Here is a 26,172-nt window from a genome sequence, read left to right on the forward strand (position 1 = left end):
TATCACTTGTCTCTGCAAGGATGTTTCTGGCAACTGTGAATCCCTAGGGTAGATGATCAAAGGGTTTCTGATGTACGATGTCGATATCTTTCCATCTTAATGGGAACAGTATGTCCTCCTGGGCATGGCATCGAGCCTGGAGTCAGGATGTCATGTTCTATTTCTGACCTCACCATCAATGCTCTGGGAGAACTCCAGAAAGCCACTGCAGTCCATCCTATTGTGGGCATGGATAGCTAGCTGATTTTCTGTCTCCTTTGGTATCAACAGAGAACTAGAAATGAGAGGACATCTATTTCATGCTTTAGAAACTTTGGAATGCAGGTGAAGATCACCTTCTAGGAAGCAGGGACCAGAAGGATCCTCAATTCAGAGATGCTAAGAACCTGAGAGGCTGTCTAGTTCAACTCCCTCACTTTACAGATGGGGAAACTGAGGCTCAGAAAGGTTAAGTAGGATTTGAACCCAGGTCCTCTGATTCCAGGGATAGGGTTTATCACACTGAATAAAAAAGACCTCAAGGATCATCTCATTCAACCATATCATTTGCAGTTGAGGAAGTTGGGGCCAAGAGGGAAAATGGTAGCATGTAGCCAACCTGACTGAAGCCAGGGCAATGACTCCCAGAGCAATGTTCTCCTTATAATACAAAGCTATATCTCTGTGTTATTTAAATGTAATGATCCCCCCCCCATGCCAACTCCAAAGTATACAAATGTGTACATGCACATACTCACATTTATTCACATACATGCACATACACACACACAAATGGGCCAATAAACACTTTTCAATAAAAAGTCAATAAATCAAATATTTTCTTCCAAGCTTGAAATGAAGTATGAATTGATGTTTCTTGAATATTTTTTTTAGCAAAGTCATTTTTAGAAAAATGGCTAGGTCTTTATATTTTATTCTAGAGCCAATAGGGAAAGTCTGGAGTTTATTGGGGGCTGGAGGGAATGTGACTGAAACTACAACTACCCCATCCCTCTGGAGGCTCTGTGAAGGATAGAGTCAGGAAAGGCTTACAAACAGACCAATCAATATTCCCCATAATATTTTTTTTATATTGTAAATGGGAACTGGTTGGTTTGACAGGAGTAAAAATGCCCATTTCACTGTGATCTAGTGGAAAGAGGCCACTGGTCCCAGCCTCAAGCCAGAATTCAGAACTGGCTTTTTCACTTATTAGCTGTATGACCCTGGGCAAGCCGCTTAACCTCTCTGAGTTCCAGCAAACTGGGGATCCTAACTTAGTACTGCCTGCCATAAAGCATTCTGGTGAGGAAAGTAGCTTCATCATTTTCACCGGCTATTAAAAGCATTTTAAGACAAGGAAAAATCATCACAACTATGTCAAGTTAGCCTTTTAGTTGCCAAGGCAAGTCCATTCTACCTACCTGATTTTCTCATGCATCTTCTTCCCTGTATGCACATAGACATGGCCCTGATACTAATCATAAATGAAGTGGAGTGCTGGACTTAGAATCAGGAATATGTGGGTTCAAATCCCACCTCAGATACTTATTGCTGTGTAACCCTGGAAAAGACACTTAACCCCTGTTTGCCTCAGTTTCCTCATCTGTAAAATGGGAAATAGTACCCATTTCTCAGGGTTCTTCTGAGGATCAGATGAGATAATAATTGTATCAGCACAGTGCCTGGCATATAGTAAGCACTACATAAATGTTAGCTATTAGTAATCATTATTATCATTATCTATAAAATGAAGGAATTGGACTCCATGATCTCTGAGGTCCTTCCCCTTTATTGTGCTGCAATCTAAATTCAAATCTTGCTGCTGGTATTTTCTAGCAGATCACGTTAGAGGTCTTTGAGGTATTCTGATTTATGTATTGAGGTAATCAGCCTTGACTACTTATCACAGACAGCTCTCATGAGGACAGCGATTAATAAACCCAAAGCTCTCTAGAAATGCAAACTATTATTATAGTTTGATTGTTAACTTTTTTCCACGTTAATGAACATCCTCAATGTCAGGTCCAGACCCAATGATGAAGCCAGTCAGACAGCATGCCCCAGTCACCTCCTGACATTGCAAAGGGTGGCTTGAGACTTTGCAGTGTGGATAAATGTGAAATTATGTGACCCTATAATTATGTCTAGTGTGCTTTTAGCAAAATACATCTGTGGTCCCTGGAGAAGCTGCCTAAAACCATTCCAACCTCATATGACTGTCCCAGGTTAGATAATCATCCTCTTTCAGCACCAAGAGAAAGGAAGTTATCCAACAGGTCTGTCTTGGAATAAAAGAAAGGGAGGGGACAAGAGAAGTTCCTCAAATAGTTGAATATGCACAGAGATCTTGTAAACTCAGGAATGACACCAGTTATTAATCTCTTCTGTTTATTCTGCTAATCCATAGACAGAATTGTAATTATAGTTTGGAAAAAACATACAACAAATCACTATGACAGCGTGTTCTTGGGAACTTCTGCTATTATAGTCTGAGCAGCTGTGTCCCAAATGATGCTCCATAATTTTGTTGAGGGTAAAAAAAACCCAGGGATTTGGGAATGCCAAAACTAAAGTTTCCAGGGCTGGAGTTCCTGGTTGAGGGGGAGTACCCCTCAAGTAACTGAGTACTAGAGAGAGTTGGGGCCATCTGGAATGAATTCACAATCTCAAGCATTCTTTAAGTCAAGGTGGCAAAGATTTATTATGCTTTACAGTGGGCAAGAGTTCTTAGGGAACCTGCAACCTTAGAGGGGTGCAGGGAAAGCTTTTATAAGAGATTTAGGGGTGAAACATGTCAAGTAGATGTCTTGGGGTGGGATTAAGGAGTGGTTAAGTTTAAGGGGTGGTCAGTTCTTAAAGGAACATGTACTTTTTGTATCTAGTGCACAGGTGTATTACCCAGAGTTCACTGGGAAATAGCCCAAGGCGGGGATAGGAGGAGGTGTGGTTTTGACTATGAAATGTCACTAAGTTAACTATCGGTCAGGGCTGACGGGGAAGATCTAGGTGGCTTTCATAAAGTGTAAGACAAAATAAATGTAAGAGAGTATACATTTGACTATATCTGGGATTCGTATCAATGAGGTCAGTAAGTAGTAAATATGGTCATGACCCAATACATAGCCAATTATCAGAACACAGTCTACTATGAAAGGAGTAGAGATGTGTTCTGCTGGGGCATGCTGCCCTTGAGCTAGAGAAACAGTATTTTGAAGCTAGGGAGAGATGTGATTTTAGAACTGGATGTGGTTTTGGAATTGGGGTTCAGGCACAGGCACCCAAGCAGAGGCTGGTAGAATTAGGGTCCAAGCACAAGCACCCCATCAATTTCATACATGGAATTCCAGAGTCTCAGAGTTGAAAAGAGACCTCAGAAGTCATCAGCTGGTCCAGCCCAGACCCTAACAAGAATTCTTCCTACAATGTTCTGGAAGAAGAATCTAGAGATGTTTCATTGAAAGAAAAGACTGGGCCAGGGGTAAAATTAGCTGTCTTCAAGTCTTTGAAGGGCCATCACATAGAAGAGGCATTAGATTTCTGCTTGGCCCCAGTGGTAGAACAAGAAGTAGTGTGACCCTGGGCAAGTTCCTAACCTCTCTGGGTCTCAGTTTGGGTTCCAAGACATAGATTTTTGGTCAATATAAAGAGAAACTTCCTAGTAATTTAAATTGTCCAAGAGGGGGATGGGCTGCCTCAGCTAGTGGTGATGTATCTCTCCCTTCAAGCAGAGGTCAGATGATCACTTTGGGGGAGATGCTGAAGAAGGGATTTTCAAGTTGGACTAGATTAGATTGGCTTCTTATCATGCTTTGTTGTTGTTCAGTCCCTTCAGTCATGTCCAACTCTCATGACCCCATTTTGGGTTTTCTTGGCAAAGATACTAGAGTGGTTTGCCACTTCCTTCTCCAGCTCATTTTACAGATAAATCAACTAAGGCAAACAGGGTTAAGTGACTTGCCCAGGGTCACACAACTACTACATGTCTTGGGCCAGGAATATTTCTGATTCTGAGCCCAAATGTTCTAGCCACTGCTCTACCTATTATTATGCTATGGAACCATAGATGTTTTGCTAGAAAAGATTTCAGGGGCCATCTAGTGCACATTCCTCATTTGACATATGAGGAAAGTAAGGCCAAGAGCTAGTAAGCTTTTGAGGCCCTCTTCTCATTCTGTGGGTCTGCTATTCTATGCTTTTGATGCCTCGTTATCTGGTCCTAGACTCAAGGCCTCTACTGATGGGGATCTCATTACCTCCTATGACAATTCATTCTATTTTTCAAAGGATAATGTATATGGCCATGCCAGATTTTTCTTCCAGAACCTTCCATGGCTCCCTAATGCTTCCCAAGTAAAGTACAAATGACAGAACATCAGAGGACCCTAGATTCAGAGCTGGAAAAAACCTCAGAGGTCATTGAGTCCAATTCCCTCATTTTTCAGATGAGGAAACAAATGTCCAGAGAGGCCAGTGACTGTTTATGGTCACTCAGGTAGCAAGCATCAAAGGCAAAATTTGAACCCAGCTCCTCTGACACCTAACCTTGACCCCAAATTCGGGGTTCTGGATTCTGTCCACTGTTCTTTGAAAAGCTCTAACTGCCCAGAAGATCTTCCTTAAAATCCAGACCAGATCTCCCTTTCCAAAACTCCAATGCTCCTCATTGTACATTTCAGCAAACTGCAAGGCAATACTCCCATAATATATTAATTCATTCCTTGTTCAATCATCCTTTGGGACTGGATTTCAAATGAAAAAAAAAGAGGCAGAATAACAACTGAAAGAATTTCCCGTAAAAGACTCAAAGAATATGAGTGGTGTCAATAACGTCTTGCTCTGGAAACCGGATGTCAATAGGTTCTTCTTGTATGAGATAGAAAAGCATCCATCTCACTAATTAAAATTATATGATCCTACTGAGGGCTCTTTTTCCATCCCTCTTACATAGAAGAGACCACACTACCCAGTGCTGATTGCTTGTAGGTTTGAGTTACACAACAATAGCAAAAGTTGGGACGGAACCCAGCTGACTGATTCCTAGAATTCCTGGCACTTAGCACTAGACTAGACAGTGTGATGAGGGGGAGAGAATCCTGGGCTGGAAGTCAGAGGACCCGGGTTAAATTAAATAACTTCTGAGCTCCTTTCTAGTTTCAGATAGACAGGCCTGTGATCTGTTATCTGTCCATGTCCAGAATTTCTGCCCTTGAGTCCAGTTGTCTCCATTCTACCTTCAATGTTTGCGTATGACTTTAAGCAAACTGCCAAACTTGGGGGTGGGGTGGGGGTGGGAAATAGAAGAATTGCTTATAGGGAAATAAATCTCAAGATAAGTAAGAGCATATTAAGAGAGAACTTAGATAGATGTCTGTGATGAAGTCAGGTCACCGAGGCCAGAGGAATTACTTTCCAAGGTACTGGAAGTTCCAAGAACTGGGAGTTTTTAATCACTTTTAGTGATCTACCAAAAAAATTACAAAGAATATGAAAGAGTATCACAAGATTGGAGAAGAGCTAATGTCCCAACATACAAGAAATGGAAGAGAATGAAATCTGTTAATGGGCTTACTTCAATCCTGGCGAAATTCTAGCACATAATAGGAAAGGGATGGTTAGTGAAGATTTGGAAAGGAAAGTAGTGATCACAAAGAGCCAGGATGGCTTCATTAAAAACAGGTCATGCTACATTATCCTATTTCTCTTTTTTAATAGGGTTATTGGATATATAGACACTGTTTACCCAGGGTAAAACAAAGCACTTAACAGCTTTTCATTTTAATCTTGTGGAAAAAATGGGGGCAAGTGGGTTAGATGAATGGACAGTAAGTGCTTGAAGGACTAGCCCCAAAGAATAGTCAATAATAGGTCAATGTCAATTTAAGGGAAGCCCTCTATAGATTTGTACTTTGTTCTATTGCTACTCGATGTTTTAATCAAGGGCTTGGATGCTTACCAGATTTGGGGATGACACAAATCTGGAGCAGGATGGGGTGGGGTGTGTGGGAAAGATAGAACATGTTGGATTACAGAATAAAGAACTGAAAATAACTCAAAAGGCTGAGTGTAAGACAATATAATTTCATAGGAATCAATGTGAAGTCTTGCATTTGGGTTCGAGAAATCATTTTCACAAGCATAAGATGAGAGAGGCATGGTTGGAAGCCAGATCATCTGGGAAAGGTATGGGGAGTTTAGCAAACTGCAAGTCAACAGCAAGCTTGACTTGAATTAAATGGGACATGTCCAGAGTGAGGGAGACAATAATCTTCCTGGCCAGCCCATATCTCTGCAGCACAATATCTAGTTATAGGGCCACATTTTAAGAAGAGCCGTGGAGAAGAGCAACCAAAGTGCTAAGATGCCTTGAGAATTTGCCATGTAAGAATTGGTTGAAGAAACTGGAAATGTTCAATCTTAAGAAGAGATGTCTTTGGGAAAAACAGGATTGCTCACTAAGTATGGGACACAGAAGAGAGATTCTATTTGTTTCATGTTTCCTTGGAGGGCAAAATGAGGAGTGGATTGGGGGCAGCTAGGTGGCTCAGTGAGTAGAGCACCAGCCCTGGAGTCGGGAGGACCTGAGTTCAAATCCGGCCTCAGACACTTGACACATGTACTAGCTGTGTGACCTTGGGCAAGTCACTTAACCCCAATTGCCCTGCCAAAAAACAAAAAAAAATGAGGATTGGATGGTGGAAATTTCACAAGAGCTGATTATGGCTCAGAGTAAGGAAAGAAAAGTCCTAAGAATTAGAGACATTCCAAAATATAATGAGCCATCTCACAAGGTTCCCCCTCACTAGACTTCTTTAAAGAAAAGATGGTTGGGATTACTTTTAAAAGAAATTCTTGGTCAAGTACAAATTGGACTTGACGGTTCAGAAGCCCCTTCTAACTCTGAGATGCTGTAATAGTAATAATAATTTGGTTTAATTTCAGTAGAGAAGGTAGATATTTCCCTTGAGGTCTTACATTAACTGGGACAAATGAAAAGCCTATAGTAATGAACTATCCTTGCCTGGCCAGGAGCTAGGGGATTTAGCAAGGCCATTAATGTTGGTTTTCTAGTCTCAAATTCGTGGTTCAATTTCCTAGATTTTAAAAATAAATTCCTAGCATAGTGATTTTTTCCTCTAACTCCTCAGAAAATGCAAGTGAATTTTTTTACAGACATCATTTTAGGAGTGGAGGGAAGAAAATTATCCTCTAATCTGTGGAAATCCAAAAGAGTTTGAAAAGCATGATTCCATTCATTTCTATAATAACACTTCCAGGTGACTAGAACTATTATCCTGATTTTAAAAATCAAGAAATTGTGACTATGAAATATTATTTTTAAAATTTTAACAGTTCATTTTTTCAATCACAGATAAACACAATTTCTCACCTTTGGTTTTTTTTCTCCTTACAATTTTGAGTTCCAAACTTTCTTTCACCTTCCCTCCCTGTCTCCCTAATTGAGAAGGCAAGAAATTTGATAAAGGTTATATGTGTGCAGTCATGCAAAATGTATTTCCATATTAGTTGTGTCATGAAGGAAAACAGACAAAAAACCCAAGAAAATTAAAATGAAAAATAAAAGAGTATGCTTTAATTTGTATTCAGATTCTATCAGTTCTTTCTTGACTCAGAGATGTTAAATGAAGTTCACAGGTTCACAGATGAGTTAATTGGAGAGTCAGAACTAGCCTATATTTTAACCACCTGCCTTTGGGGAAAAGAAACAAGGTATTTGAGTTAATCCGTTTTTTTACAAACTATGTTCCACGATGTGAAATGTATTACAATTGTCATGAAATAATGGGCAGTTTTAGCAACCACCTGATGGGGGAAGGAAAAGTAGATGAAAAGAAGGTAGAAACACTGATGCAAAATCATGAACAATTATAGAATTAGAAAGGACTTTAGAAATCATCTGGCCGTAATTCCAGGATAAATATACCAGGATATATGAACATATATTTTTCCTGCCAAAAAAATTTGCCTTCTCTATATGGGGGATACTTATTTATTTATTATTTTTTATTTTATTTTTATTTATTTATTTTTGATTTTCACAAGAGTTTGAATTACAAATTTTCTCCCCATTTCTACCCTCCCCCGCCCACTCCAAGATGGTGTATATTCTGGTTGCCGTGTTCCTCAGTCAGCCCTCCCTTCTGTCACCCTACTCCCCTCCCATCCCATTTTCCCTTCCTTTCTTGTAGGGCAAGATAAATTTCTATGCCCCATTGCCTGTGTATCTTATTTTCTAGTTGCATGCAAAAACTTTTTTTTTGTTTTTGAACATCTGTTTTTAAAACTTTGAGTTCCAAATTCTCTCCCCTCTTCCCTTCCCACCCCCCCTCCCTAAGAAGTCAAGCAATTCAACATAGGCCACATGTGTATCATTATGTATAACCCTTCCACAATACTCATGTTGTGAAAGACTAACTATATTTTGCTCCTTCCCAACCCATCCCCCTTTATTGAATTTTCTCCCTTGACCCTATGGGGGGTATTAAAAATGTAACTGACAGAATTTCCCAATGATAATAAAACCCAAATCTCTACTAGCATGCAATCCATGACTCATTTAAGCACAGAGGAGATGCTAGGCTCTCAGAGCGACGCCAATGAAGTTCAAGCTCTAGCAGACCCTGCCAACCTGATACCAGGGTGGGCTAAGGTCCAGCCTTGCAAGGTCAAAGAGGCTCATACCCAGGTTGGCCACAAGGTGGCATGTTTTTAGACATTCCCCCATCTCCCCCTTGCAACCCAACCCCCCCCACCCCCCCACTCTCCAAGACCATCTACTAAGTCAAGAAAGAGTTAACATGGGCATGACAGGAAGAAGCACCTGTACTGATAAAGGAAGCAATCCTTAGATTATTAAAGTAAAGAAAGAAGAGAATTCTTATGTAATGTAAGAGGAAGAGAAAGACAGAAAGTGACAATCAGAGCACAATAATTCTTCTAGAAGCCTGTTTAGTGGGACATTCTTTTGTTGTTGCTGTTTTTGCAATTACATGAAACATTTCCATATTGGTCATTTTGAAATAGGTCCTTTCCCTTTTTTGGATGTCTTTGGGATACAGGTAGCAATGGTAATACTGGATCAAAGGGTATGTACAGCTTTATAGCCCTTTGGACATAGTTCCAAATTGCTCTCTGGAATGGCAGGATCAGTTTACAATTCCATCAACAATGCATTAGTGTCACAGTTTTCCAACATCCAACATTTTCCTTTTCTGTCACATTAACCACTTTGATAGGTGTGAGGTGGTACCTCAGAGTTGTTTTCATTTGCATTGCTCTGATTTAATTTGCATTTTTATAGATTGCTTTGATTTATTTATCTGAAAACCGCCTGTTCATGTCATTTGACCATTTATCAATAGAGGAATGACTTGTATTTTTATAAATTTGACTCAGTTTTCTATATATTCAAGAAATGAGGCCTTTATCAAAGATACTTGTTACAAATTTTCCTCCTAGTTTTCTACTTTCCCTATAATTTTGGTTGCATTGGTTTTGTTTGTGCTAAAACTATTTAATTTTATATGATCAAAATTATCTATTTTACATTTTATAATGCCCTTTACATCATCTTTGGTCCTAATTTTTTTCCCCTTATCCATAAATCTGACAGATAAACTATTCTACACTCTCTTAATTTGCTTATGGTATCACCCTTTATGTGAAAATCATACATCCATTTTGATCTTATCTTAGCATATGGTGTGATATGTTGGTCTATACCTAGTTTTTGCCATACTGCTTTTCAGTTTTCCCAGCAGTTTTTGTCAAATAATGAGTTTTTGTTCCAAAAGCTTGGATGTTTGGGTTTATCATACACTAGATTACCATGGTCATTTACTATAATGTAATTTGTACCTAATCTATTCCACTGATCCACCATGCTATTTCTTAGCCAGCACCAGACTGTTTTGCTACTTAATGCTTTGTAACACAGTTTGAGATCTGAACTGTCTAAACCACCATCTTTTGCATTTTTCCCACTGTTTCTCTTGATATCCCTGAGCTTTTGTTCTTCCGGATAAATATTATTTTTTCTAGCTCTATAAAATGATTTTTTGATAGTTTGATTGTTGTATAATTTTCTTTGTCTGTGTTGGCTCTTCCTGGTATAGGTATCAGCACCATATTTGTGTCATAAGAGGAATTTGGTAGGACTCCTCCGCCTATTTCTCCAAATAGTTTATATAGTATTGGGGTTAATCGTTCTTTAAATGTTTGGTAGAATTCACGTATGAATCTATCTGGGCCTGGGGATTTTTTCTTAGGAAGTTCATTGATGGCTTGTTCAATTTCTTTTTCTAAGACTGGGTTATTTGAGTATTATATTTCTTCTGTTAATCTGGGTAATTTACATTTTTGTAAATATTCATCCATTTCATTTAGATCATAAATTTATTGGCATATAATTGGGCAAAATAGCTCCTAACAGTTTTCTCAATTTCCTCTTCATTGGTGGTGAATTCATCCCTTTCATTTTTGATACTAGCAATTTGGTTTTCTTTCCTTTTTTTAAAATCAAATTAACCAATGGTTTATCTATTTTATTTTATCTATTTATTTACAACCAGCTTCTAGCTTTAGTTATTAGTGAAATGGTTTTCTTACTTTCAATTTTATTAATCTCTCTTTTGAATTTCAGGATTTCTAATATGGTGTTTAATTGGGGATTTTTAATTTCTCTTTCTAGTTTTTTTTAGTTGCATGTTGAGTGGGCCATTCTTCCTGGCTCAATGGTCAATCCTCTTTGACACCCCCCCCACCCCCCCAAGGAAATAAACATAATTTACTGGCCTATCATTTCCTTTACAAAGGGGTCCAAAGCATGGGCTCATCCCCACATGTGTCCCATGGGATGTCACCCTTCCCCCAGGCCCTAGTCTAGAAGATTAGGTGGATTCCCCCAATTACTTTATTAAGTGTACATGTATACATATAGTTCACATCTGACCTTAGACACTTATTAGCTGGGTGACCTTGGGGCAAGTCACTTAACCCTGCTTGCCTCAGTTGCCTCATTGGTAACGGGAGCTGGAGAAGGGAATGGCAAACCACTCCAGTATCTTTGCCAAGAAAACCTCAGATGGGTTCATGAAGAGTTGGGCATGGCTAAAACAACTGAACAACAAAAAATACAAGTATACATATATACTCCTAAGCTATCCATAAAGATGCTTTGTTTAGATCCAGTTCAGCTGAAATCACAAAGGTCCTTGTTTTTGTTTGCCTTTCTTACCTTCCTCATAGGGAGTCACTGAAGAATAGAAAGAAGGCTATAATTTAGGTGGCATCTCATAACTAAAATAAGTCACTGCTTGGCCACCAGAAAGCGTCACTGGGTATTTTAACAATAACCACTGGGGTACTTGGTGTTTCCTGCCAACTAATGACTAACTGGAAAGAGTAGATTCTCCAGCCTGTCATTAATCCCCAGGAAATGGCCCACCCTTGAGTAGGTTGGTGTGACTATTTTAAAGCATCAAGGTTGGCAGCTTGATTGAAGCCTCAGGTGACGCTGGTTTCAGCATTGCCTGGCCAGAAGGAAGAGTAAATGAATCCCTCGGCATTGGGCAAATAGTCTGCCTTATGTGGAATGAAAATGGGTTTAGAAGGTCTTTTTTGGAAGGTGAACAAATCAGTTATTAAGATCTATGGAATGCTAGCGTTCAAAATGCATTTAGTCAGCCTCATGTTTAACCTGCCCCATATACCTTCCCACCCCACCCCCATCTTCATGGCATACTTGGGGCTGCTGCAACTGCCCTCTACAAACTGGAGTCCAGAGACCATGTCCTGGAGGAGCTGAGCTGATCAGCTTTAGAGCTCCTGCCCTGGGGCTGTGCAGTCCTAATTGGTAATTGTTGACTACTCTTGATGCCATCTGGGGTTTTCTTGGTGAAGACACTGGAGCAATTTGCCATTTCCTTCTCCAGATCATTTGGCAGATGAGGAAACTGAGGCAAACAGGGTGAAGTGACTTGCCCAGGGTCACACAACTAGTAAGTGTCTGAGGCCAGATTTGATCTCAGGAAGATGAGACTTCCCAATTCCAGGCCCAGTGATTTATCCACCTAGCTGTCTGGGCATGAATAGACTGAAACATATAACCGATGATAACCTGCCCACAAAAAAAGGCATAAAAAACATTAACCCAGAACATATATGAGCACAAAAGGACATAGACTAGTTACAAAGTGGGAGTGAGGGATAAGCCATGGATGTATAATGAAAACCTTCCATTATACTCATTGACCACAGCCAGGTGGGGCAGTGGCTATAGCACTGGGCCTAGAGTAAGGAAGAACTGAGTTCAAATCGAGCCTCAGACACTGGTCACCCATGTGACCCTGGACAAGTCACTTAACCTCTGTCTGCCTCAGCTTCCTTGCCTGTAAAATGGGGATGATCCTACCTCCTAGGGTTATTGTGAGGACCGAATGCGATAATATTTGTGAAGCGCTTTGCAAAACTTGAAGGCGATATGTCAATGGCGGCTAGGATTGTTACGGTGAGTTGTCAGCATCACACGAAATTCAGAAGAAGAGCTAAAGCGCAGAAGGTGGAGACAGACGGAGTGCGCGCCCTGCTTCAGTGACGATGCCTGCTGCTGGTGGGCTCGATGTTGATAAGAGTTGAGCAGTTTCCTTTTGCTCCCACGCAGTACAGGATCGCCATGCAGAATGGAACCTTGGACGGTGGCAGCGTGGAAGGAGGCTCCCAGCGTGGCCCACTGACCCCTCCCAACACACCGGATCCCCGGAGTCCACCCAACCCAGAAAACATCGCACCAGGTAAAAGCCGTCACCAGCAAGGACGGTGTGGGGAGCTTCATTCCGCTCCCTAACTTGTGAAGCCTTTCTCACCACAGCTCGCCCTTTTATTAGTATTTTAAAAAGTAAGCCAAGATCCAGACACGGGTTATTGGGGCCAGTTCTCTATAGGTGGTGCCCATTGGGGCCAATTCTCTCTAGATGTTGGTATCACACTTTTACAAAAATTCAAGCAACGTTCACATTGATACGTCCTTTACATAATAAGAGATAGCTTTTACATTGTGTTCTAAAGCACTTTTCAAGCATCATCTCATTTGATCTGGGGAGGCTAGGTGGAGCAGTGGGTAGAGCCTCAGGCCTGGAGTCAGGAGGATTTGTCATCCTAAGTTCAAATCTGGCCTCAGACGCTTCCTCGCTGTGTGACCCTGGGCAAGTCACTTCATCCTGTTTGCCTTAGTTTCCTCATCTGTAAAATGAGCTGGAGAAGGAAATGGCAAACCACTCCACTGTCTTTGCCAAGATAACCCCAAATGGAGCCACAGAGTCAGACATGATACAACAACAACAGTTTTACAACTGAGGGTAAGAATTAAGTAACATGCCTTGGGTCACACAACTCCTAAGTGTCTGAAGCTGCATTTGAACTCAGGTCTTCCTGACTCCAAGTTCAGTACTTCATCTGCTCTAATACCTGTGTACCTAATTTGTTTCACACATTCTCAACCTGTGGAAGACTCACAAATACAAATGCACTGTCCCATGGGAATCCATGCTTGCATATGAAATAAAATGAAAAGCAAACCTATGCTCTATGAATGTAAATTAATTGGAAATGTTAGTGAAATCTGAAATATGAAGACTTTCACCATGTTGAAATCCCAGTCTTATTCAGAAGACATTTTATTAAAGGCCAAGGTCTTCCACAGCATCCAGGGCAATCTCCAGTCATCCTGATCTATATCTGGCCACTGGACCCAGATGGCTCCAGAGGAGAGAGTGAGGCTGGTGACTTTGCACAGCCCTTCCTCACTTAAATCAAATTCATTTGCAAGTCATGGCATCACCTCCCTGATGTCATGGTCCCCTTTGAGACAGGACAAACAACAAACAACAATAATAAATGCTTTATGTCTATTTATACCCACCTGTCTGTCTAAAGTAAGGCTCATTCTACCTAGGCCACCTACATCAAAGAGTCATCGTGAATTGACAGTGAGATAATGTACATAAAACAGTTTTCAAACCTGGAAACGTCAGCTATAAGCAACCAGTAAAGAAAAGTCACTATATGTGCACGTAGCCCCAGACACAGGGCTATTCCAAGAGGCCTAAAAGCCAACTGACCCTTCCCTCAAGGAGCTTACAGTCTGATATAAGAGAAAGGCAAACACATCAGCTAGAATGTCTATACAGCTAGACTGCGTATATATAGCCTACCTATGTCTAGGGATGGGGACAGGGATTGGACCTGGGATTTTGGAGGTACAGGGAATCCCCACTTGGGGAAATTCCCTCTACCAATGGAGTTCTGTACCTCCTCTGCAAGTTTTTGGTCTTAGCATGGCCCAGGATGCTTCTAGGTGAAGTAACATGCTCAGGGTCACACAGACATTAGGTGTCAATATATGCCCCTACACACTGAACCAAGGGTGGAGTGGGGAATCCAGTGACAGGCAGCGGGGGATCCCAAGCCTTATTATTAGGCAAAACAACATAAAAAATGAGTGTTTGGGAGCAGAGGGTAATCAATCACATCAAGCGCAGCAGAGGATGATGCCTGGAAAAGACCACCAGATTTGGCCTTTCCAGGTAAGATATTGGGGTTGTTGTTTAGTCATTTCTGGCTCTTTGCAACCCTGTCTGAGGTTTTCTTGGCAGAGATACTGGAGTGCTTTGCCATTTCCTTCTCCAGCTCATTTTACAGATGAGGAAACTGAGGCAGATGGGGTTAAGTGTCTCACCCAAGGTCATACAGCTAGTCAATGTCTGAGGCCAGATTTGAACTCAGGTCCTCCTGACTCCAGGGCCAGCATTCTATCTATCACACCACCTACCTGCCCCATAAGATGCTTTATAATTAATTATTCACTACTTAAAGCATCCTTAAAGAATTTTTAGCGTGAAGGCCATCATAACCAACCCCCAAGGAGTTCACAGACCTCCAAAGAGGAAACACTGAGCCCTATGACCTCTAAGATCCATTCCAGCCTGGAGTCTGAGACCTTGTAATTCAGGAGTTTTGAAAAAGGAGCTGGACTTTGATTAGGGGAGAGTACTCTGTGAATTAAAAACAGCTTTATCATGCGTAATTTTATGTAATTGATTTTCCATGTTGGTCCATATGAATTTATTCTTTCCAGATCTTGTCCTAGAGGCAGAGCCTATGCCTGAGAGTCAAACCAGAGCACTATATGTCAAGTTCTCAACTTGGTACTGGGTGGAATATGCATACATGAGTACAACATAAAACATGGAAGTCATCATCAGGGAGGAGGTTCAAGACAATTGGTATGAGCTAGAAAAGGAGAAACAGAATGTTAAGGTAGTTCTGATTGGGAGGGTGAAAGAAGGCCTCAAGGAGGAGGTGAGCATTGAGTTGGCCTTTATGCATGAGCAGTCTTTTGACAGGCATAAAGATTCATTAGGAAGGCATTCCAGGTAGAGGGAAACACGTGAGCAAAGGTGTGTAGGCAGGAAAGTATTGTACTTATTTGAATTTTGAGACAAATCATGTATAAAGAATAGTTAGTAACTTTACAAAGCTGAACAGAGAACAATGAAAGCCCTAAGAAATGATAGCAATTCTATGGAATGCAGGCCAATAGGTGCAGGAGCTGGTATGACATGGGCAGAATTGGCTGTACAAGGCCCTGGGAAGACGAGGGAACAAACACCCAGTTACTAGTAACCCAGGGTGTATGTGGTAAGTGTTTAAACAACAGGCTTGGGGAAGAGAGGGGGGAGAAGGGATGTATGTGTGACACACTTCAGTTTAATGTGGATTATTAATATTGGCTCCATCACTTTAAGTCAAGCCTCAGTTTATAGAATTTGCTGATTTCTGAGGTGTAAATGCTTACACCAGAAACTGAACAATCCACCCAAGCCGGTCAGAGCCAACTCCAGGACATCCTTGCCACTAGGATGACATAAAAATTTCCAGGCCAGCAGTCAGAGAGAGAAAGAAGTAACCTCATCAAGGGATCAACAATTCGTGGAGTCCAAGTTCAAACGCAGACTGAGGTGGGGGGAGGGGAATGATTCAGATCATGGGCTCAAAGATCTAGAACTGAAAGGGACTGGTCAATGCCCTCCTTTTACTAAGGAACCTCAGACCCAGGGAATTAAGTGGCTTGTCCACAAGAAGTGAACCTCAGAAGCAGGATTTGAACCCCAGTCCTCTGGCCCTCCAAGGAAGTGAAGTGATACAGTCTAAAGAGTCCTGAGCCTGGAGTCAGGAAGGCCTGAGTTCAAATCCAGCCTCAACTCTTACCAGCTATGTGGCTGTGGGTGAGTCAATCATTGTCTGCCTCAGTTTCTTCAACCATAAAATGGGGATAATAACAACACCTACTTTCCATGCTTGTTGTGAGAATCAAATGAGATATTATTTTGCTTGAGTTTTTTTTATTCTAGTTTTTAAAAAAATCTTAAATATTTTATTTTTTTAATTACTTGTAAAATTTTTACTATCCATTTATTTTTAAATTTTAAGTTCCAACTAATCTTCCTCTCTCCCCTCCCCCCTCACTGAAAAGGCAAGCAATTTGATATAGGTTATACATGTGGAGCTAAGGGGTACAGTGGATAAAGTGCTGGTCCTGGGGTCAGGAAGACTCATCTTCCGAATTAAAATCTGGCCTCAGACACCTACTAGCTATGTGACCTTGGGCAAGTCACTTGACCCTGTTTGCCTCAGTTTCTTCATCTGTCAAATGAGCTGGAGAAGGACATGTCAAATCCCTCTAGTATCTCTGCCAAGAAAACCCCAAATAAAGTCATGAGGTCAGACATGATTGAAAACAACTGAACAATAACAAATATATGTGCAGTTATGCAAAACAGATTTCTATATTAGTCATGTTGTAAAAGAAAATGCATACACACCAAAAAAAGACCCTAAGAAAAATAAAGCTCAAAACAGGAAAATTCTAAATGCTGGAGACGATGTGGGAAAATTGGAACACTATTGCATTGTTGGTGGAGTTGTGAACTGATCGAACCATTCTGGAGAGCAATTTGGAACTATGCCCAAAGGGCTATAAAAATGTGCATACCCTTTGACCCAGCAATACCATTTCTAGGGCTGTACCCCAAAAAGATCATACAAGTGGGGAAAGGACCTGTATGTACAAAATATGCATAGCAGCTCTTTTTGTCATGGCAAAGAATTGGAAATCAAGGGGATGCCCATGAATTGTGAATGGCTAAACAATTTGTGGTATATGAATGTAATAGTATACCACTGTACTATAAGAAATGAGGAGCAGACTTCATAATAACCTGGAAAGATTTATATCAACTGATGCTGAGTGAGGGGAGCAGAACCAGAAGAACATTATACATGATTCCAGACACACGGTATCTGTGAGGACTAACTTTGGTAGACTTGGCTCTTCTCAGCAATGCAAGGTTCAAAAGATAGCTCCAAAATACCCATGATGGAAAAAGCTATGCACATCCAGAGAAAGAATTACAGAGTCTGAATGCAGATTGAGGCAAACTATTTGTTCTCTTTTTTTTCTTCTTTTTTGGTTTTGTTTCTTCTTTCTCATGGTTCATTCCATTGGTTATAATTCTTTACAACTTGACTATTGTGTAAATAAGTTTAACATGAAGGTATATGTAGAACCTATATCAGATTCCATGCAGTATTGGGGGGGAGGGGAAGGGGGGGAGGGAGAGAAAATTTGGAACTCAAAAACTTGTGGAAATGAGTGTTGTAAACTAAAAATAAAAAATAAATTAAAAAAAAAGAAAAAGAAAGTTAAAAAAATATGGTTCAATCTTCATTCAGACTCCACCAGCTCTTTGTTTGGAGATGGACAACATTTTTCATCATGAGTCCTTTGGAATTGTCTTGGATCATTATATTGCTGAGACGAGCTAAGTCATTCACAGTCGATCATCACAGAATATCACTGTTACTGTGTACAATGTTCTCCTGGTTCTGCTCACTTCACTTTGCAAGAAATAATATTTTTAAAGTAGCATTTAGTAGGTACTTAATATCGCTTTCCCTTTCCTCCTTCCCATGTTCTTTTGTGGCTTTGATTAAGTGCTAATCTAAAAACAAGCCAGAAGTCCTAGAATCAGGTTGTCATAGCTTTAGACCTTGAATGGCCATCAAATCCAATCCCTGACTTTATGATTATGTGTTGAACTTAACACACACTGAACCAAAGGCCAACAAAGGGAAGTGCTTTGCCAGAGATCTCACAGGTGCAAGTCAGAGAACCTGGATCCAAAGCAAGATTTGAACTTGCGCCCTGTAATTGCAAAGCCAGCACCACTACTTTCCCGCCATACTGTCCCTCTCACAACCAACAATCCAGAACTATTTCACAGACTAACAATTCACTCTACTAGTGAACACATTTGAACTTCCTTTACAATTGATTCCTGAATGCCAGCCACAAACTCCTAAAGGGACAATTCCATTTGGTACAGCCACATGCCAAAGAGTTGGGACTTGAAGTTAGAAGCAGCTGGGAACATCTTAAAGTTTCTGAGCAGGGGACCAATGACTTTTGTGGAAAAGGAAAGGTTATTTTGTGAAAGATAGATTAGTCAGACCTCCTTGGATCATATTGCTGGAATACTGCTGGGTGGAGCTGTGGAAAGTTCTTGAAAGTATTTTCTATTCCTCCTTCCCTTCTGGAAGGGGCAGAACTGAATCTTACCCAAGCTTCTCCAAATCTACCCTCTTCCCTGTCCTTATCATGGAACGAGAAGGGGCCTGAGATTTAACTGGACACACCCAGTTACAACAATTGGCTTGCTTTTAGTCTGGGACAGGCAATAGAACTTCTTTTCTATCTCACAACATTTATATCAGATACAAAGTTATCAACACAAGTGCAATAGCTCTCTGACTTCTATACACATTTTGGAAGAAATCAGGATATGGTACACTCTTGGGGAAAAAAAGCAAGCAGAGTATATAGTCCTGCGCCTGCTGCTAGACAAGGGAGGGGAAATTGGGGAAAGTACTCTTCCTTTTGGATCTTCGCTCACTCCTTGAAGAAGTACATGCAGCTTTGGTCCAAGTGCTGTTTGGAGATGTCTGCAAGGGCCCACCTGGATCCTTCCCTCCTCTTTCAGGCTCAGTTTCTCCTTTGGCTTGTCTCTATGTCATGCATTCTTTCCATCAGGGTGGCTCCCCACAGCTGTTGTTACTACTGCGCCTTCCTCTCCATCTGTTCTCAGTCAGGCCATGGGTCTCTTTTTTTAAACTTCCAGGCATGACTCAGGTCCCCCTTTCTGGCTTAAAGATTATGATGCTCCAAAACACTCTTAGGGCTACCAGAGAATTCTTGTCCCTTTGAAGAACAAATCCCAGAATGCCATTCCATCTTCAAAGGCCTAGTCTATAGCCATAGAATGTTGGAGCTGGGAGGGATCAGTAAGACCATCTACCAAGGCCAAGTCCCTTATTTTGCTGTTTGTCTTGTTCTTGAAGAGGATCATGACCTCAGGGAGATGATGCTATGACATGCAAGTGAATTGGACTTAAGTGAGGGAGGGCTTCAGTCAAAGGGCCACCCTTGAGGACCTAGAGGGCCACATGTGTCCTCAAAGCTGAGGGTTCCCCACCCCTGCTCTAGATGGTCCTGATCCCATGGTTGGCCCTCATTCCAATATACTGTACTATCTCTCCGGTCAAGGGGCAATAAAAGAGGCCAATCTTTAAAGGAGCTTTTCCAATTTAAAAAATCAGAAATAATCCAAGTTAGAAAAATCCCTCAATTTCTGGTACCTAATCAAAATAAAATTGAAATTAATAGAATTTCTCCTCTTGCATAGTACATTATTATAACCAATGTGTAAGGAATTTTTTGGCTTCAAATGATAATTTTTCAAGCTTGTCTGTTAAGAAAATTAATCATTCTTTTAAACAAAATCCAGGAGTCTAATTTTTTTTAAATTATAACACTTTGGATTATAGTTTTCATGGGGGACCACCAACAGAATGTGTATCTCACAAGTTTATTCTAGCACCTTAAAAATAACACAATAAAATGTTAGTTGTTGCTTAGCAACCCCCAGATATTCTGTGTTTACTTATTCTCATCATATTTTTCCGAAGGATACTCTGGACCACTGAAGGAAATTCCTCCTGAGAGATTCAACACCACAGCTGTCCCTAAGTACTACCAGTCTCCTTGGGAGCAGGCCATTAGCAATGAGCCAGAGCTATTGGAGGCCTTCTACCCCAAACTCTTTAAGCCTGAAGAAAAGGCAGAACTTCCAGACTTCCGAAGCTTTAACAGGTAATATACCTCTCCCAGTTAAGAGCAGTTATGTGGAATGTGCATTTTTTACATCAAAGCGCAGAGAACAGAACATTCAATTAGAACATATTTTTGAACATTGCATTGAATGGGGGAGCATTTGCCTTTTTGGGGTACCCCCACTGGTAATCTGGACAAGAAAGGTGACAGGCAGGAGGGAGTTCAGATTCTGGCAGCCTGACTCAATCCCTGCTTGACTGGATGGTACTGTAGGTAAGGAATATTTCCCTTATAGCAGGAAGCTTAGTGGGCAGAGACCCATAAGTAGCACAGCCTCTCCCAGTCTAGGCAAGGCTTACTTGTGCCTCACAGACTCCAGAGGTATGTTGTGCATTCATTCTTCCTGTATCAAGTTATGGAAACTTGCAGCTGAGAAGGGAATTCAATTTGCTTTCATTGCATTTGCAACTCCCAAGTGGAATGTGTGTCTGTTCTTCCTTCTCTGATGCCTCAGTGGATCTCAGATATGTCTCCCATCCTTCTACAGAGAGCCAAGCCTCTCCCTTAATAGCTCCTGATTTTACGTTAATGATAACAGACATTTGGTGACTGATGGATTTTCTTTTGTATAAAGTGGAATAAAATGGCAATGCAGCACAGGCTTTGGGCTTTTTTTCTCTCTCTCTCTCTCTGAACCCCAATTCTTGTTGGCAGGCTGGGTCCCCAGAAGGCAGATGGCTATTTGACCCTTCAATGTTCTAGGGCTAATTCTGAGAGGTTGTATCAGTTGTATGTGTGTGGCAGGCATACTACAGCTGATGAGCCTTAACCACTGGTTATGAGTTGCTATCGATTAGTCAACCAGACAATTAGCTTTTAGTCTTTACAAAGGTGGTATAATAAGAACAGTTGGCATGAAAATTTGCTCCAAGAATCTGGGACATATTCTCCCACAAGTAGCTACAGAATCCAAGGGAGAGTGAACCCCTGCTTAGGGCCCAGGTGGTAAATGGGCAGCTCACAGCTCCTGGTTTCTATAGGTCCTATTTCCCTTTGTTGAATCCTCATAAAGTTCTCACCCAGCATGGGCTAGATTTCTGAAGGGCCGCTTGAAGAGTCCTCAAACCGCCCCTCCTATGGGTGCCTAGTCTGGCTTCAGCTCTGAAGGGAATGCTCTGGTCATTTACTAAACATTTACTATGTGCCAATAGCTGGGGAAGCAAATAGAAAAGTAAGACAGACCCTGATCCCAAGAAGCCTTGGGGGGAGACAGCATATATAAGAAGGAGTAGCCAATGGGTGTGTGGAAAAGCCAGAGGCCTTCTGAGGTCACGGTCATGCATCCCCACTTAACTTGGATTCAGAAGACCTAGATTTGAATTCAGGATCTGACATTACTAACTATTATAGGAAAAATGGACCATCTTTTTTTTTTAAAGAGGAGACAGATATCCAATTAATGGACAGACTAACAAAGATAAGAGAATGCTGGCAAAAATAAGACATAATAATAATGATAGCTAATACTGAAATAGTGCTTCAAGGTTTACAAAGCCCTTCATGTGTATCATCTCCTTTGATTTGTATGCGTCAGAACTTGTTAATTTCATATCACAAAATTATATCTTTTATCTTCTGTTAGCCTTTCCACGATCTCTTACTTGGTCATGAACTTGTCTCTTCTCCATAGACCTGAGAGGTAGGGTTTTTTTTCCCATGTTTTCTTAATTTGTTGGTGTTCTGACCTTTCATATCTAGGTCATGCACCCATTTGGCACTTATCTTGATATAAAGTGTACAATGTGGACCCAAATGGAATCTCCAGCTCTCCTAATCCTTACAGATTACAATGCTCAAATGTCAATTAAACACATTTAACAAGAAATGATTTCTTGTACGTGCTTATCTGAGTGAAACTGAAGTTTCTTATCTCAGAGGGCTTCGGGCTTGAAGAGGAAACTTAGACATCACGTAGTTCAGGAATTCTTAACTTGCGGTCCTGGACCATTTAAAAAAAAAATATGTTTTGATAACTAGATTCCAATAGAATTGGCTTTCTTCATAATCCTACGTATTTCATTTTATGCATTTTCAAACCATGATTCTGAGAAGGGGTCTTCATAGACTTCCCAACTGTCCATGATACAAAAAAGGTTAAGAAACCCTGATCAAATCCAAGGCTCGCATTTTATGGATCAGGAAATGGAAGCCAAGAGGGGGGATGTCTCGGTCCCAGGTTCACACAGGGAGTGAACAACAGAGCCAGGGTTGCCATAGAGCTGATGTCAGACTAGTCCTTTTTCCCCTTGTCGAGTCCTCATAAAGGTCTCTCTGGGCATGCGCTCACTATCCCATCCACGACCCACCTCAAAATGTACCAGAGTCTAAAACTCAGTCTAATGAAGTCAATTCCAAGAATGTTCACTCCAAGAAGTCAGGGCTAGAGTTGTTAAATGAAGGAGCAAAAAGTGCTTGCAACCAAGGCCTCTGGAGGAAATTTCAGTCATATGAACTTCAGATGTAACTGGACTCTGGTGAGACCTTAACTGAGCCCACAAGCTGTCCCAATCTCCCCCCGTCACAGTGTATATCACACATGTGTTTGCTGCTAAGCATCTGCCCAGTTCTGGGTAGTAAAAAATGAAGACTTCCAACAAAGGGCCAGCCAGTTCCAGCACATCAAAATGCCTTGTTATGAAATAGCAAGCAAAGAAGTCTGGCAGTGGAGACCATGACAGTGGGCACCAACCCAACCCCCGCCATCCCATAGCAATCTCATTGATTCAGTTGGGGCAGGGAATATTCTCTCATTTGAGAGACAGGAAAATAGCTGCCCTAGGAAGGTGATGGGAATGATGAGGCAAGGATTGCTAAATGAAAAAAATAAACCCACAGGTCTGATTTCAAGGGAGTGAATCCAGTAAGACAAAGATGAAAAAAATGTGGATGTGTGCATGTGTAGTATGTATATTTGTTTATGTGTATACATATATGTGTATGTATATAAATACATATATATGGGGGGAAGAGAGAGAGAGGAGAGAAAGCAATTAGATCAATGGATTGAATTCTGCTAAAAGACAGAAATGCTCAATTCCCACCATTACAAAAGGCAATTACAATAGAAACTTGGCAAATTTCTTAAAGAATAGTCATGGCATAGAGCGATTGTTCTCAAAATATAGTTTGTGAAGTCCTGGGGGTCCCTAAAACCCTTTGGGGGGGTTCTAAGAGGTCAGAATGATTTTTCATACTACTACTAAGATGTCATTTACCTTTTAAAAGTCTCCTCCCTTTCCAACCACGTATCTGTGTGAGGCCAGATTTTCTTCATATGCAGGGTACACACCTTTTCTTGTATGTCATAGGTATCCCCACCCCACCCTCCACTTAATTTGGCAGCTCAAAACCACACTAAGACTTTTGGGCCACCTTGTGTCTCAACCAAAACAACATCACAACAAATTGAGTGCAGAAGCAGCTCTGAGAGCCCAGCTGTCTTCTATCAGGCCAGACATAAGAGATATTGGCCAAAAAAATATGGAAAACAATGCCACTTTTCTCACTGTTTTTTGTTTTGGAAATTAGCTATTTTTCATAAAAATATGTCATTTATATTAACATGTAATGGGTTTATTATTACTTCAAGGAAATTAATAAATATCTTCTAAAATGTACCAGTGTTCATTTCTAAAATAGCAAATATGGATGGACATAATCCACACAAGCAAAAGCTCATTGGAGGGGCTTCAATAATTTTTAAAAGTATAAAGAGGTCAGGGCAACTAGGTGGCACAGTGGAGAACAATAGCTCTATCCACTCTGAAGGACCTGAGTTCAAATCCAGCCTCAGACACTTACTAGCTATGTGAACCTGGGCAAGTCACTGCCTCAAAAAAAAAAAGAGTATCAAGGGGTGCTGGGACAAAAGTTTGACACCAGTAAATATAATAGAAAGAACCCTAGATGTGGATTCTATTTTAGTAGATCAGAGTTCGAATTTGAACTCTGCTATTCCATCACTGTATGGCCTTGGACATGTCACCAGCCCTCCATTTCTTCATCCTCAAAATGACAAGGTTGTACCAGATGATCTCTCTGGTCCCTTCCACCTCAAGTTCCTAAAGAGAGAGCTCCCAGTCAAAGTCTACAATGCATTTTCAGTAGTAAAGAGACTGGTCCATATTACTCGTTAAACATTACCGGATGAAAGGTGAGAAATGAATGCTCTACTAGGTGTTTTATTTCTGTGGCATGGAACTGGTTGGGCTGGTTTTAATCCCTGCACTGACCAGCTGCTTGACATCATAAAAACATGGCCTCTGGAGGTGGGGACTCTCTGTATTGAATGTTTCCCATGGACCACAGAAGCAGGCGTTCAGGATTGCAGCTTCAGAGGCGTTAGCAAGGTTAAAGGCACAGTCACAGTATCTGTGGGCTCTGGGAGAGACGCCTTTGGGGACAAAGGTTGCAGAAGTCACTGAGTTAAATTCTCACCTTAAGCTGGAGTCCCTCCTAGGTCATTTCTAAGCAAGTGCTCACCCAGCCTTAGCTTGCCCCATTGGGTGACAAAAGACTATGCTTCAAGTATCATCACTTTAAAGTACTCCACCATCATCTCTAAGAGCCGCATTCTCTCTCATTGTTATACTGTATTTAAGTGAACAAAATAGAGCAGAAGACAGCATGGTCTCTGCTGTCGTGCAGAGATAAGACCTGGATGTAACTGTGATCTGAGACTGGGTGTGCAAGCCCTGAGAGATTTTCAGCCCTAAGAGCTCAGAGCTGATGTCAGAACTCACTTCTGGATTGCTCAGTGGTCAGGGAAGTCTCCATGGGGAAGATGGCACTTGAGCCAATTTGAGTGCTCTGCAGATTAAGAGAAATGCTTTCTATCAAAATTCTTTAGTGTTGGTATACCTGAGGACTAATGGGTCAAGAGAATCATATACATACATGTGAGTGTTTATGTAAGTTCTTTCTTTAATACATTTTAAGTCTGACCTATACTTGGGAGGCCCTGAAGGTCCTACTTTTGACATATACTGGCTGCCTGATCCTGGTTGAATCACTTTAACCTCTCCATGCTCTGGGCAAATCTCTAAGACTAGAAATTACAGAAAAGGTGATGCCATATTGATGGAGGGAGCCTCCTCACTTGGTGTCCCCTATACTGAGAAATCCAGTCCCAGTCCAGATCTGAGGCTCCATGTCCATCAACCACAACAACAATCTATCTAGAGCAAGATTTCTCAACCTTTTTTATGTCCCAGATCCCTTTGGCAGTCTGGTGAGACCTTTTCCAGAATCTTGTTTCTTGACTATATTTATAACTGCAGAAAATGTTAAATCCCACTTAAATTAGTGAAAAGAAAAATGTCATTTTCTTCCCATCCAAGTCCACAGACTCCCTGAAGTCTAGTCTCAGACCCCTTAAGGATTAGGGTTCCCATGAGAATCCAGGTGAAACAGCTTTGGCCTAGAGGAACGTCATGCATGAACACTTTTTTTTAATGGAGACAAGGAGCTGGTTGTAGTCAGTGACTGTCTTCTCCCATACTCTGTTGTTGTGGTTGAGTTGTTCCCCTCATGTCCAATTCTTTGGATGCCATTTTGGGATTTTCTTGGCAAAGACGATGGGTTTGCCATTTCCTTCTCTGCTCCTATCCTCTACCACCACGAGAATAATGAGTGATAAACATGATGGCTGGAAGTGGGACCTGGAAAGATTTCTGAGCTCAGAACCAGGAACGTCTGGGGTCCCATCTGTGCCACATCCTAGCTGTGTGGCCTTGGGCGAGTCACTTCCCTTCTGGACCTCAGCTTCTTCCTCTGTTAAGGGAAGCAGTTGGGTGTGGTAGCTTCTGTAGTCTATGAGTGGCACAGTGTGTTGTGGTCAGGCCTGTGCTTTAAGAAATCCACTTTGGCTTCTACATAGAAGATGG

The 26,172-nt window shown here is 41.2% G+C and overlaps 1 protein-coding gene across 3 annotated transcripts in view; it reads left to right on the top strand.

The window, feature by feature from the left end:
- Positions 1-26,172, top strand: part of MYOZ2 (myozenin 2) — a 53,771-nt gene that overhangs the window by 25,476 nt on the left and 2,123 nt on the right. For all 3 annotated transcript variants that reach the window (XM_036762461.1, XM_036762462.1, XM_036762463.1), the window contains exons 4-5: positions 12,662-12,791; positions 20,083-20,266. In XM_036762461.1, the coding sequence (XP_036618356.1) occupies positions 12,662-12,791; positions 20,083-20,266 (314 nt within the window). The remainder of the gene's footprint in view (positions 1-12,661; positions 12,792-20,082; positions 20,267-26,172) is intronic.

This window comes from Trichosurus vulpecula, chromosome 6 (assembly GCF_011100635.1).
Source record: "Trichosurus vulpecula isolate mTriVul1 chromosome 6, mTriVul1.pri, whole genome shotgun sequence".
In the NCBI taxonomy this organism is placed as follows: domain Eukaryota; kingdom Metazoa; phylum Chordata; class Mammalia; order Diprotodontia; family Phalangeridae; genus Trichosurus; species Trichosurus vulpecula.